This window comes from Microcaecilia unicolor, chromosome 9, assembly GCF_901765095.1.
Source record: "Microcaecilia unicolor chromosome 9, aMicUni1.1, whole genome shotgun sequence".
In the NCBI taxonomy this organism is placed as follows: domain Eukaryota; kingdom Metazoa; phylum Chordata; class Amphibia; order Gymnophiona; family Siphonopidae; genus Microcaecilia; species Microcaecilia unicolor.
Genome location: NC_044039.1, coordinates 211,607,032 through 211,621,403, shown reverse-complemented (window position 1 = coordinate 211,621,403; position 14,372 = coordinate 211,607,032). Strand labels below are relative to the sequence as shown.

The window sequence follows — 14,372 nt, the reverse complement described above, 5'->3', positions numbered from 1 at the left end:
GGCACAGAATGTCTTGTTCTTCTTTCTGCTTTGTTATTCAAATACTGAGGCTAGGGTCACGTGACCAGAGCTCCTATTGGCTCGCTATAGTCAGAGTTTTTTTCTCAGTCTCCAACCTGCTGGAAGGCGAGCACAACCCATCAGTCCAATCCTGGGCCGGTCCGGAGGGATTAAAGGAAAGCAAATTAGCAGGTAAGGTCTAATTTCTCCTTACCACATCCTCCGGCAGAGAGATCCAGAGCTTTATTCGTTGAGTGAAAAAATATTTCCTCCTATTTGCTTTAAAAGTATTTCCATAAGTACATAAGTATTGCCATACTGGGAAAAACCAAAGGTCCATCAAGTCCAGCATCCTGTTTCCAACATTGGCCAATCCAGGTCACAAATACCTGGCAAGATCCCCAAAAAGTACAAAACATTTTATACTGCTTATCCCAGAAATAGTGGATTTTCTCCAAGTCCATTTAATAATGGTCTATGGACTTTTCCTTTAGGAAGCCAGCCAAACCTTTTTTTAAACTCCGCTAAGCTAACCGCCTTTACCACATTCTCTGGCAACGAATTCCAGAGTTTAATTACACGTTGAGTGAAGAAATATTTTCTCCGATTCGTTTTAAATTTACTACATTGTAGTTTCATCGCATGCCCCCTTGTCCTAGTATTTTTGGAAAGCGTAAACAGACACTTCACATCTACCCATTCCACTCCACTCATTATTTTATAGACCTCTATCATATCTCCCCTCAGCCGCCTTTTCTCCAACCTGAAGAGCCCTAGCCGCTTTAGTCTTTCCTCATAGGGAAGTCGTCCCATCCCCTTTATCATTTTCGTCGCCCTTCTCTGCACCTTTTCTAATTCCACTATATCTTTTTTGAGATGCGGCGACCAGAATTGAACACAATATTTGAGGTGCAGTCGTACCATGGAGCGATACAAAGGCATTATAACATCCTCATTTTTGTTTTCCATTCCTTTCCTAATAATACCTAACATTCTATGTAACTTCATTGAGTGTCCCCTAGTCTTGTACTTTTTGAAAAAGTAAAAGATTGATTCACTTTTACCTGTTCTACACGCCTCTGGATTTTGTCAACCTCTATCATATCCTCAGTCATCTCTTTTCCAGTCTGAGGAGCCCTAACCTCTTTAGCCCTTCCTCATATGAGAGGAGTTCCATCCCCTTTATCATTTTGGTGACTCTGTTTTGAACCTTTCCTAATTTTGCTATATCTTTTTTGAGATACGATGACCAGGTCTTGTGTAATAAATGTTTGAGACTAGAAAGCAGAAAATACGGCAGCCAGGCTTATCTATGGAAAATCTAAATTTGAAAGCGCAAAACCCCTCCAGGAAAAGCTACACTGGCTACCAATCAAGGAACATATCGCTTTCAAGATTTGTTCACAGAATAATACATGTTCTAACTTCGAGCTATATGTCTGAACTTAATCGACTTACCAGTTAGAAACACAATTGAATCAGCCAGAACGTACTTAACTCTTCACTTCCCAAGTTGTAAAAGCCTAATGTATAAATCAACATACGCGTCAAGTTTTTCTTACATATGCACACAGCTCTGGAATTCTCTACCAAAACGCCTGAAATCTACGAATAATCATCTAGAATTCCAAAAAAACCTAAAAACTCACCTGTTCAAGAAGGCATAACCCACAGTATCTGACATAAATACCGAATAATGAAATATGGCATTTTAATCAGGAAACGGACAGTATTCAACCCCGACGCATGATCAGACCCTAACATTTTGTCTGAATCACCCCAACCTATTTACCAATACTTCTTTACTGTATTTGTTCACACCGGAGTCTGTAACCACCTCTCCAGAACTATGTAAGCCAAATGTAATAAACAAATAAAATCATTAGTTTCAAATTTATTCAAAAATTTACTATCCCACCCATCAAGTAAATGTCTAGACGGCTTGCAAGAAATAGAGAAGGGGTGCAGAATTACTCAGAAAAAGGGAGGCAGAGGGGAGAACTACAGTGGGGATAGGAAGGGGGGGGGACACACAAGGGTGGCTGTGAAAGCTATTCAGGAATAGGCAAAGTTAAATAGGTGGGTTTTCAGTTCTGCCTTAAAAAGTTGGAGAGAGGAGTGTAAGCAAAGGTGGCTGGGCAAGGCTTTCCAGAGTTCTGGACCTTGGACAGAAAAAAATTGTGCGCCGGACAGAATCATGTACAGTATCATGAAAGGAAGGGCAATGAGTATGTTCTGCTGCAGCAAACACAGGGTTTGGGTTGGGCAATAAGGGGTCAACGAACGGGAAAGAAATGAAGGTTGTCCTTTTGCACATGCTTTGTAGAGTAGAAAAAAAAGTTTATACAGAATGCAGAGGGATATAGGGAGCCAATGGACATCCATGAGGAGTGGCATAACATGGTCGTACTTTTTATGGCCAGTAAGTAGCTTCACAGCCATGTTTTGGATAAGTTGATGGTGTTTCAGATCTTTGGCTCTGATGCCTCGGTATAGGGAGTTGCAGTAGTCAAGCTGATTGACAAGGGAGTGAATAAGGATATTTAGAGAAGTATGGTCAAAAAGGGTCCGTATGGAGCGGATCATCTGGAGCTTGAAAAACGAGCATTGAACAACCAAGGAAATCTGGGAAGCAGAGAGACTGGAATGGAGCACAAAAATAAAGGTGAAGCCAGTGTAGCACCAACAGTACTTGTGAAAAGTGTAACATGTGACTTAATAGGATTTATCTGCAGTTTTTTGTTGGTTTAGCCAAGTTGTAATTACAGTGAAGTTCCAGTTTATGTCATGGATTTGTTGAATGTCAGTAGGGTCAACGGGAGTAAGAATCTGGATATTTATTTTTGGTTGTTCAATGCTCGTTTTTCAAGCTCCAGATGATCCGCTCCATACGGACCCTTTTTGACCATACTTCTCTAAATATCCTTATTCACTCCCTTGTCAATCAGCTTGACTACTGCAACTCCCTATACCGAGGCATCAGAGCCAAAGATCTGAAACACCATCAACTTATCCAAAACATGGCTGTGAAGCTACTTACTGGCCATAAAAAGTAACACTTTTTTTGTAACACTTATACCCCGCACTTTTCCACTTATTAGCAGGTTCAATGCGGCTTACATATTATAACAGGTTTACAAGATAACAAAGATTGGATAACAGTTGTAATATAGTGTATGAAGAGGTGGACAACAAAATGTGGATAATTAAGATGGGTAAGGGAGGAAGGTGGTAGAGGTAGGGAGTGGGAAGGGGGTGGTATAGTGTGTTGTTGATTAAGGAATAATGTATAATGAGGGTTGGAAGAGGGATGAATTAGAAAGGAATAAGCAGGGAAACATATTTCAGGTTCTGTCATATAGTCTGATTCGGGTAGCTCAGATGGACTCCTAATTTAAGTCAAGTCATTTGTATAGGCTTGCTTGAAGAGGTAAGTTTTTAGAAGCTTCCAGAAGGGTAAGTGGTCATTGACTATTCAAATAGATCTAGGTAAGGCGTTCCAGAGCTGGCTGCCCAAAACGGAGAAATTGGATGCATAATATGTTTTGTACTTTATACCTTTACAGTTGGGAAGATGTAAGTTTAGATAAGTTCGAGAAGATCTAGAGCCGTTCCTGGTTGGAAGATCAATCAAATTGTACATGTAGTCTGGGGATTCTCTGTAGATAATCTTATGAATTAGCGTGTGGATTTTGAAATTTATTCATTCCGTAATAGGGAGCCAATGAAGCTTTACACAGAGAGGTGTTGCGCTCTCAAACCGCGACTTACCAAAAATAAGTCTGGCTGCCGTGTTTTGGGCAGTTGGGAGTTTTTTCAGGATTTGGGCCTTGCATCCAATAAAAATACTATTGCAGTAGTCAACGTGGATAAGTACAGTAGATTGGACCAAATTGCGGAAGGTTTTTAGGGGAAGATAGGATTTCACGCGCTTCAACATCCACATCATGTTAAACATTTTCTTTGTCTTAGCTTTTGCATGATTTTCCAGAGTTAGATGTTTATCTAATAATACTCCTAAAATTTTTAGATTGTCAGATATGGGAATGGTGACGTCAGGGGGTGTTGAGTGTAGTCAGATTGAGTGTAGAGTATTGGGATGTAAGGATTAAACATTGTGTTTTTTCCTTATTCAACTTCATCTTAAAAGCGTTGGCCCAAGAGGCTAAGATGTTCATTCCATTGATTATTTTATCTGAGATTTCTTCTAAGTTGGATTTGAAGGGAATAAAAATAGTGACATTATCTGCATAAATGAAGGGATTGAGGCCAAATTTAGATAGGGATTTGGCTAGATGGATCATCATAAGGTTGAAGAGAATTGGGGAAAGAGGTGAACCTTGAGGTACCCCGCATTGTGATGACCAGGGAGATGAGACAGATGAAGTTGATTTGACTCGATAAGATCTTGATGTGATGAAACTTTTTATCCATTTGATGATGTTTCCGCCGATTCCAAGTTTGTCAAGTAACTTTGTAAGGATATCATGATTCACCATGTCAAATGCACTAGATAAGTCAAATTGAAGAAGTAGGATGTTGTTTCCAAATGATATTTCATGTTTGAATTTGGATATTAAGGTGAGTAATACTGTTTCTGTGCTGTGGGCAGGTCGAAAGCCTGATTGCGACTCATGAAGGATGGAGAACTTTTGTATGAATTCGTTGAGTTGGGAGGTTACTTTGTTTTCCAACAGTTTGGTCAATAGAGGGATAGAGGCCACAGGCCGGTAATTGGTGATGTCATCTGCTGGTTTCTTGGTGTTTTTTGGTATGGGTGTAAGTAATATGTTACCATGTTCGGTGGGGAAGGAGCCCTGTTGAAGGAGGAAGTTTAAGTGAGTGGTGAGGTTTGTAATGAAGCGAGCAGGAGCGTTCTCCATTAGATAGTTGGGGCATAGGTCAAGGTGGCAGTGTGATTTAGAGAGTTTGGATATTGTTGTGGAAATTTCTTCAGTGGTAAGAGGGGTAAAGTTTGTCCAGGAGCGGTCAGCTGGTATTTCGTTCATATCTGGGTCCAGTTCATCAAGAAAGCTATCAATGCTGGATTCGTCTTGGGGGATTGTGTTGCACTGGTTAATGATTTTATCTTTAAAGTATTTGGCTAGTTGGTTGGCAGATCATCAGCAGAGTCGAAAACTGTAAAGTCCAAGGACTGGAGAAGGGAGAGGAGTGGGGCCAGAAAAATGTTAGTGAGTGGTAGAGAGAATTGACCCCTGTGGTACGCCAGAGTTCAACGCAAATGGAGTCATTAGTGTGGACTGTGTAATGGCATCGGGGAGCTAGGAAAAGAACCATTCTAATGCTGTGCCCCACAAACCTACCTGGTGGAGTCGATTTAAAAGGAGAGAGAGTGGTCCACTAAGTCAAAAGCTGCAGAGAGATCAATGGATAAGAGGAGAACTGCGGTGGCCTGGTCCAAATAAGAGCGAACAAACGTGGTGATACCCAAGAGGGCTGTTTCCATGCTGTGATGCAACTGGAATCCAGTCTGATTTTGGTTTTGTCCAGAAAGTCTAGCAGTTGACTGTGAACAATAGATTCTAAGATCTTAGCTGTAAATGTTAGATTAGTAATGGAGTAATAGTTGATGCAGTCACTGACAGATTTGGTGGTATCTTTCAACTTGGGTCTTAAAAAGCAGCGATTTTCCAGGTCTGAGGTATGTGACCTTCCTCAAGGCTGGAGGTCATCAGTGATAGGAGGAAGGGAAGAAACGCTTAAAGCAGGACGGGATAGGATCCTGAGGGTCAGTAGTTAGCTTCATGGACTGAATAATGCGCAAGAGGTGACTCTCAGAGGTGGGAGGGGGGGAGGTTGAATTATGAAAGAGTATTGCAAGATGGATTCGTGGTTTCTACTGGATGTGGGTGGGTGAGAGGCGGAACAGATAGTAAACCTTGGCACAGGGAAAGGATTTTCTGTTCGGAAAGAGACTGCAGGAAAGTTAGCTGAGAGAGCGGGGTTAGTGGTATTTGCATGATTGCAACAGGATGTAAGATTTTTAAGCACTGCTAGGAATAGATCCTAAGGAGTTTAGCCGAGATTGGGTGGCAGAGCCGGTGGCGGGAGGCGGGGATAGTGCTGGGCAGACTTATACGGTCTGTGCCAGAGCCGGTGGTGGGAGGTGGGGCTGGTGGTTGGGAGGTGGGGATGGTGCTGGGCAGACTTATATGGTCTGTGCCAGAGCCGGTGGTGGGAGGTGGGGCTGGTGGTTGGGAGGCGGGGATAGTGCTGGGCAGACTTATACGGTCTGTGCCAGAGCTGGTGGTTGGGAGGCGGGGTTGCTGGTTCGGAGGCGGAGATAGTGCTGGGCAGACTTATACGGTCTGTGCCCTGAAGAGCACAGGTACAAATCAAAGTAGGGTATACACAAAAAGCAGCAAATATGAGTTATCTTGTTGGGCAGACTGGATGGGCCGTGAAGGTCTTTTTCTGCCGTCATCTACTATGTTATATAGGATGGCTGTGTTAGGGGCTTTAAAGAACTTAGTAGTGTAGAACTGTTTTTTTTTTAAATCTTTTATAGCAGCCAATTTGTATGCTGCAGTCTATATTTCATGTAAAGCTCTTTAACTTTCTTATCTACTCAGATATCCATGACACAGAGTCCATCAGACATGCCGACAGCAGATCATTTATCATGAAGAAACCCAAACTGTCAGAAGAAGTGGTATCCCAGAACCAGGCAGTGCAGGGGATAGCAGCCCATTCTGGTCGTCTCATACAAAACCGGTACACAGACTTGTGAAATTCTGCTCTGAAATTATTTCTGTGCTGCTTGGGCCTGGTTTAAAGGTCTGAGATAGTCATGTGAATCTTGGAGGTGACCCATGCTGGAGGATAGTTGGAGTCTAGATAGTACAGTGGAAGTGATACACAATGATTGATGTGTTCTTTTTATGCTTGTTTCACAGGGAGCTTCTAGCATCAGAGAAGCCCCCGAGTCCTAAGTTCATAGTTACACTGGATGGCGTACCGAGCCCACCAGGGTACACCTCTGATCAGGAAGAAGAGGGGATGAATTTCACAGAGGAAGGAGAAACATCCTCCAGACAGAACCCAGTGTCACACAAAGGCGTGAAGAAAACTCACACCAAGCAGCATCAGATTCTAACGAGGGAACTGGCTACGTCAGATGGTAAAAACATTTGTATAAATAACTGCTCAGCGTATGCTGGAGTCCATTAGGGTGAACTGCTGTGCCAGTTCCTGAACCACAGTAGACAAGGCAGATAGAACCTTAAGCACTCTGGCTTGATTGTCTACTCACTACCAGTATCTTTGTTGTAATCAGGAACTATTGTAGACAGGAGGTTCCTTTGTAGATGAGCTTACTGTAACTCTGAGCATAGAAATGACGATTAAGTGACTTGTTAAAAGATACATAGTGAGTAGAGAATGACACGGGGATGGGGATCTGCAGTAACCGCGGGGACGGGGCGGGGATAGAATGGAGACAGGGACAGATCCCACAGGGGCGGGGATGAGGACAGAGCCCGTGAGGATGGGGACCAACTTTGTCCCTGTATCACTTTCTACTTTGAAGCCTGTTAATGATCTGGACTGTTATTTATTGTTTGATGTAGACCACAATATTTTATGCAAAATTTGCATGGGGAATCTTGTTCATTCTGCTACCAGCACATCTTCTAAGAAGACATCTTCTATTGCGGGAGGGACTGTGGAAGACAGGAGAGCTAGACTGAATCCTGAGATTGTTGATGACTTCTTATTCATCCACAGATTAAAAAATCATAAGTGCTTTATAGGGCATATTTCTCCCCTCTAGGTTATACATAACAGGTTATATTTTGTACCCATGGACAATTTAACAGGGTGGATTAGGATTCCTTGGGGTAGTAGAAATCAGCTATTGTTGGGGTTGGAAGGGTAGAGAGTGGTGGTGAGGAGGGTTGTTATATCTGCTAGTTGTTATTATTGTTTTCTATTTGTAATTTATACACAAAATCATAAGTGTTCGAGGTTTCTGCAGATGAGAACAGAGCCCACAGGGATGGAACGGGGACAGAACCTTCAGGGACGGGGTGGGGACGGAGACAGAACCCACAGAGACAGGGACAGATTTTGTCCCCGTGTCATTCTCTAATAGTGACTAGTAAGGTTGGAATAGATAACCCATTCTATAAAATGATAAGGGATGTCACAGTGTGCATGGAGACAGCTGCAGGGTGTTGCAGACCCCATATCATTTGCCAGGGAATGTCTCAGTCTGCAGCAATATACCATGTCCTTGTTAGTTTCAAACATCTGTGAGGTGAAATGTGCTGTGGCCTGGACTTCTTTATCAACAGACATTTCAAGCTAGGCATGATTCAGTAACGGTAACCTTTTCACTGTTTATATTCTCAGTGGAAATGACAGATGTGAGTGTCCCGGTGAAACAGAAACTGCCAGAGCGCTGCAGATACTGGCCTGCATGTAAACATGGAGACGAGTGTGTATATCACCATCCCACTGCAGTCTGCAAGTGAGTGTTGACAGTCACACAGGGCAGAGCAGGTTAACCCTTCATGTGTCAAGAAAAAGTCTTAGAAATAGTCAACGGAGCAGCACTAGCACAGATCTTTAAAACAGGAGGGCACAGATTTATATGTAGTTGTACATGCTGTACTTGAGATCTGTCTGTTCTAGAGAATTGCTTGGGGTCCTGAGGGTGATGAGTACAATAACGGCACCTTTTCCTTTGGACCATTGTGTACGACTGGCCGAACAGGAGATAAGAAAAGTTATAAATGATGATATCTCTGCATTGAAATACAAATTAGAATGAAAAGGGGGGATCTTACAGCCAGGCTGAGTTTTCATCACAGTGCTTATGATCCTGAAGGGTTGAGATCTGTGAGTCTAGTTGGTAATGTGCAAGCAGATATTTTGGACTATTAAAATGTCATGGCTTCTTGCGATTCTGAAAAAAGAAAAAAAGACAACAAAAAAAACCCCTTTGTTTCTGGGCTGGAGCTTCCTGCTTTGAACTGGCCTGTATGCGTGTGTTTTATATTGCAGTAACATGTCATTCTCTTTTTCAGAGCGTTTCCCAACTGTAAATTTGCTGAGAAATGCTTGTTTATTCACCCAAACTGTAAATACGATGCAAAGTGCACCAGATCGGATTGCCCCTACACACATGCCAGCAGACGAACGCCTGTGCAAGCTGCCAAGCCTGGTTAGTGCTCTGCTCTTCCTTCCTCCCTATAGTTTGGGGTTAGGCTGGCTATTCCTTGTAACCATAATGGGTCATGTTTTTACAGGGACTGTAAACAAATGGTGCTTTTTTGATTAGAGAGCTTTGAGTGGACATTAGGGTGCCAAAATGCAACCAGTACTGGCCTGAAATGCACCTAAACACTGAGGGGGTCATTTTATTCCTGTGGCCTTGGGGCAGATAGGGGGGTCATTTATTAGCAGTTAACACGTGCTGTATGTTCTGACTTCTCTTTTCTAGTAGCAGTTCCAGTACCACTACCGTCTTCTACTGCTCAGGTGTGCCGATATTTCCCTGCATGTAAGAAAATGGAATGTCCTTTCTTTCATCCCAAAGTAAGACCTTGTTTTCTTCAGTACTGTTTATCAAATTTGTTGTCTACCAGTCCTAAATACGTAGCCTTGGCAGGTTACAACAATGAAAAAAAAATATATATATATACAATAACACGTAACAATCGAGAGATGTCACTAACGACAATCACACAATGCAAAAGGACAGTACAGCAGACAATTTGTAACACAATGAGCGTGACCTGACACTTAGCATTATGCCTCATTTCAAATTGGACCAAATTTGTAAAATTAAAAAGGCGATCAAAGATATACTGGAAAGCATTTCATTCTGAAGCAGCGAACTCAAGCGAAACAAGGCGCTCTTGTAGAAGACCTTGTTGTTGTTTGCTTATGGGTTTTTTATTCAGTAGCAGCGAGTGGAAGACAGTAGGGGATTTTGATGTACATTTCCCCTTCTTGGATAAGCACTGACTGATAACACCACTCGGGAGGTTTTCTTGAAATATAAGTCTGCTGATTATTTCGGACATTTAGATTGCTTGTTTTAGAGTAACTGAGCACTTTCTCTCATACTTCCTTGGGGACCAATGTTTTTTCTCTGTATAAAGAGTTTTTTTTATGTTGGTTTGGTTTTTTTTCCTCTTCATTGATTATAGAGACCAATGATATTACTCTGCTCCAAATATAGTTGAGACGCATCTGTTGAGGGTGCAGATATTCATTAATAAATTGTCTCACTAGGAAGCTTTGAGGTCTCCTTTATTTCATATATTGATTAGTTCATGGAAATTGTGAGATTAATTGCTTAATATTCAAGCTGATATTAGATTTGTAGCATAAAAGAAAAGTATGCCATAATGTGGGACCCATCTCTCGAGGGTCTCTACCAGGTGGAAATGTTTAATGGAGGGAAGAGCGACAGCTGCCCCTCATGATCTGCCAGTGCATACTTAGCTAGGTAGGAGGGTGAAGGCCTTTAAAAGTGAACATGAGGATTCAGATTTTTACTCACCATGGTACTGGCCTTCATGCTTCTGTGATAGAAGCAGTTAGTAATGATGTCTGCTGCTGCTGTGTCTCTTATCAGCATTTGTGAGCATGAGAAATGTTATTGCTTGTTGAATAAGGTTTTCACAGTGGGTTATTAGGGGACTATTTTCTGGGACTTCATAGCCAATATATAGCGCAGGGGTAGTGGCCATGCTGATCCTGGAGAAAACATGAAGTTTTGCAGGTGAGAGAATATTTTTGGCCCAACAAGAAAGATGCTTTAATTCATGAGTTTTCTGGTCCACACAGGTTTCAGCTGAAGAAGGGACCTGCGGGTGCAAAAGTTTTCACGCTACAGTCTCCTATTTTGTTAGTCCATTGAAAGGTATTAATGGCAGCCTAGCAAGATTCAACTACAAAGACAAGTTCCATATCTGTGGCGCTGAGCCAGTGTGCTTACTTTTACTTCACATTTTGGGACAGCCATCTTCCTTTCTAGATATGGGGCACTTGCTCCCTGGAGACTTAAGATGGATCTGTGTAATGTATAGAATGCTCTTGTAGTCAAGTGTATCCATATAAAACAATTTCAGCCAAGAAAGGAATCTAGAACATTATAGATTGTCACTTGGAGAGTCAACCAAGAGGGTCCCTCGTTCAGTTGCTCTATCAGGTCTTCGGCACATTGAGTCAGCTGGGATTTTGCTGGGGCAGTGTTCAAAGACACGGGTGGGGGGAAGGAGAGTTGTGATTATTGAAAAGGGCATCAACTGGTGGTTGATTTTAGAGCCTGTCCTGTCTCACTGCCAAAGCAGGCACTATGAGAGGAGAATCGGTTAAAACAGGTGCAATTCCATGGGTAGTTGCAAATTAAGGTTTATGCCAGAATTGACAGTTGGAAGAGGAAGGAGAAAGGAGCTGGGGTTTATGCAAGCAGCAGCCTTACAGTGACATGTTTTCTGGCTAACATCTACAAACAGACCCCACTTTATGGCCCAGTGTATTTGTGAAAATTCCTTTGTTTGCATCTTTGGGTATTGCTCCTTACCTCTGGTATACCTTCTGGGATGTGGCTTCTGCAGTAATATGCAGCGTTCTGCTACACTCAATCTGCATTTCAGCAAAGAAGCCAAACTGGGATTGGATGTGAAAAATGAAACTGAGATTACTAGACAAGAGTAGCTTGTGACTCCCCTACCATCCTCTCCTCCTTTGGTTGATACATTCCCCATCATAGGGGAATCTTCCAGAAGCTGAGTGCATACTGATATCTGCTCATTGCGTTTCTTTCTGAATGTTCTCTATTCAGTGTGAGGTGGGCTGTACCAAAGTTAGCCAACAGAACTTACTGGGATTAACTGGTGGTATTTTCAGGAAGCTATTTCATTACCAGTTTGGCATGCCCTGGGTTTCTTCCTTTGTGCTAAATTTGAATTCTTTCCCCTTTCAGCACTGTAGATTTAACACCCAGTGTACAAGACCTGACTGCCCCTTTTATCATCCTACGGTTTCTGTACCTCCGCGGCACGCCTTGAAATGGACCAGGCCACAGACCAGGTGATTCGCCTTGAAAAACCATTCTTCAGGACCAGAGCCAGTGAGAAAACTGAGCAAGGATATGCCAGTTCATAGTCATATCAACAAATGATATTTAAAGTTCTAGTTAGTTCATAGTTTGTCTTTATTTGATATACCGCCTATAAAGTTCTTATATAAGTGGTGCACAATATAATATTATTTGAACCAGGGGAGTTAGGAAGTCTAGGTGACAACTGAAGTAAATAATATAAATCTGCCAATTATAACATAAAAGCTAATATTTAACAGGACAGAAATACTAGTTCAGCTGGATCAATGATGGGTGTGGCACAAGAGGTGGAGAAATGATGTATTTTACTTTATATTCACCTTATTTTTTTGTATTAAAATTTGTGCTAATTTTTTGTAGTTCTTCCTGTTTTCAATCTAAAAAAAGCATTTTACATTTTGCCTCTATACATACAGTAGTCTAGTTGTAAATATGTTAGATGTCCCCCCGGTCCTGTACATGTATTTCAGCCTCTCATCTTATATATCACCTGTATGGTAAGAGTGTGCTTACTCAACAGGACAAGCCTCAGCACAGTAACGATGGAGGAAGGGGCTCTCCATGCCATGCAGTAATGGTTTACTTGCTTGATGGTGTCTAATGCTCCTCACACATTACTCAGCTACAGCAGGTGCTGCAGAGGGCTTTTGCCAAGATTGGTGGCGCTCTGCACTTTTCAAGTTGTTTGTTTCTTTGGATACAGGAGATACCAGGATAGGCTGCTGCTGTTTGCTAAGATCCAAGTTTCTTATCAGGTGGTATAAATGTGTGCATCTTTTTTTTTTCTTCTTCAGTGAATGACTCAAGCAAGTGGCTGCATAAAGATCTTAAATTTGGACTCAGATGAGCACCCGAATACCAGCAAGTGGCTCAACAATACACTCTTAATATATTTCAATATATCGGACACTACAAAATTAGTTTTCATAAAATGAACTGGATAAATGTGATACACATTGAGCATTGTCTGTATATTTTTCAGTTTTGTAAGTTTTAATACCTGTAATTGTTTTTCTTACTGTACACACTTCAGTCTGAGAGGTTTGTACCCCCTGCATGTTTCTTCTGGTTGTGAGAGGTAGATCCAGTTGTCTGAAGTGTGAGTGTGGGGAACTGCAGATCTCTAGTATACAGTAATTTTTATGTTCTCCAAAATATATGTGTTTTTAACAAGCCTGCTGTGATCTCTTTTTTTGTGAGACACACTTTTAGGAAACATTGTATGAAAGTCTTTGATATAGGAAGGGAGAAGCATTTTATACCCATGGGCCAGAATGCAGCCAGGCTGCTTTCTGGCCCATGATCACAGGGTTCTGAAAGGAGCCTTGGCCATCATTGTAATGGCCAATCTACTAGAGGTCTGCAGGGCCAAAATTTCCATTCTGTTCAGTTTTCTGTGTCATTTTCAGGAATTCTTATTTTGTGTGTTTTAATTTTTTTTTTTTTTTTTTTGGGGGGGGGGGGGGGGGGGGGGGGGAGTTGGAGAAGCATTGCACAAGAAATAAAATTTCAATTTTTTTTTCCTGTTTCAGCCAACATGTAATGACATGGGAAATATACATTCCTACAGACTACAGTGTAGGATAGGGGACAATCCCGTCAGTGAATGAAGGTCATAGTACCAGATCCCAGCATTAGTATGAAAGAGCAGGAGATGAAAAAATACAAAGAATTTTCATCTCTTAGCACGCCGTGCATAGACTACTATCTTGCCATATTTAATAAAGAAAACATGGTTTACCTTTATCATAGGAGTAGAGTGTAAGGAGAAGTGGAAAACTTTATTCAAAGCACCAGACTCTGTAGAGAGCCCCGCCTGTGTCAGGGGTCCAGTTGAGGTTCAGATTGTTCATGGACAAGTCTCTGTCTCTTTTCCAGTTGGAGCAGGACAGCCTTTGCTGGCACTTTGAGGGGTATTTCTTATTAATCCTATTTGAATACTGGAAGATGACCAGCGATGTGAAAAAGTTCCCACCCTGCTCTTGATTTCCCCTATTATTGCATATATGTCACACTGAATGGTTTCTGATCTTTAAACAGAATGTATTAGACAAAGGTAACCTGAGTAAACACATAACACAGTCCTTAAATTATTAAGTTAAGGAACAAAGTTTCTCTAAGGACAAGCAGGCCAGTTGCATTCTCACAGTTGGGTGACATCATCCCACAGAACCTGGTGCAGAGAATGACTAGTGAGATTATTATAGAACTTTCTAGCAGCGTTCCACCATGCATGCGCTGGTGCTTTCCTGCTCAACATGCAAGTGTGGGT

The 14,372-nt window shown here is 41.9% G+C and overlaps 1 protein-coding gene across 5 annotated transcripts in view; it reads left to right on the top strand.

The window, feature by feature from the left end:
• The window catches only part of ZC3H14 (zinc finger CCCH-type containing 14), a 96,796-nt gene extending 83,744 nt beyond the window's left edge, over positions 1 to 13,052 (top strand). For 4 of the 5 annotated variants that reach the window (XM_030213747.1, XM_030213743.1, XM_030213745.1 and 1 more), the window contains 7 exons: positions 6,594 to 6,735; positions 6,918 to 7,141; positions 8,374 to 8,491; positions 9,051 to 9,187; positions 9,467 to 9,561; positions 11,963 to 12,069; positions 12,895 to 13,052. In XM_030213747.1, the coding sequence (XP_030069607.1) occupies positions 6,594 to 6,735; positions 6,918 to 7,141; positions 8,374 to 8,491; positions 9,051 to 9,187; positions 9,467 to 9,561; positions 11,963 to 12,069; positions 12,895 to 12,901 (830 nt within the window). In that variant the 3' untranslated portion in view covers positions 12,902 to 13,052. The remainder of the gene's footprint in view (positions 1 to 6,593; positions 6,736 to 6,917; positions 7,142 to 8,373; positions 8,492 to 9,050; positions 9,188 to 9,466; positions 9,562 to 11,962; positions 12,070 to 12,894) is intronic. The other variant, XM_030213744.1, reaches the window with a different exon arrangement.
• The last annotated feature ends 1,320 nt before the right edge of the window (positions 13,053 to 14,372 follow it).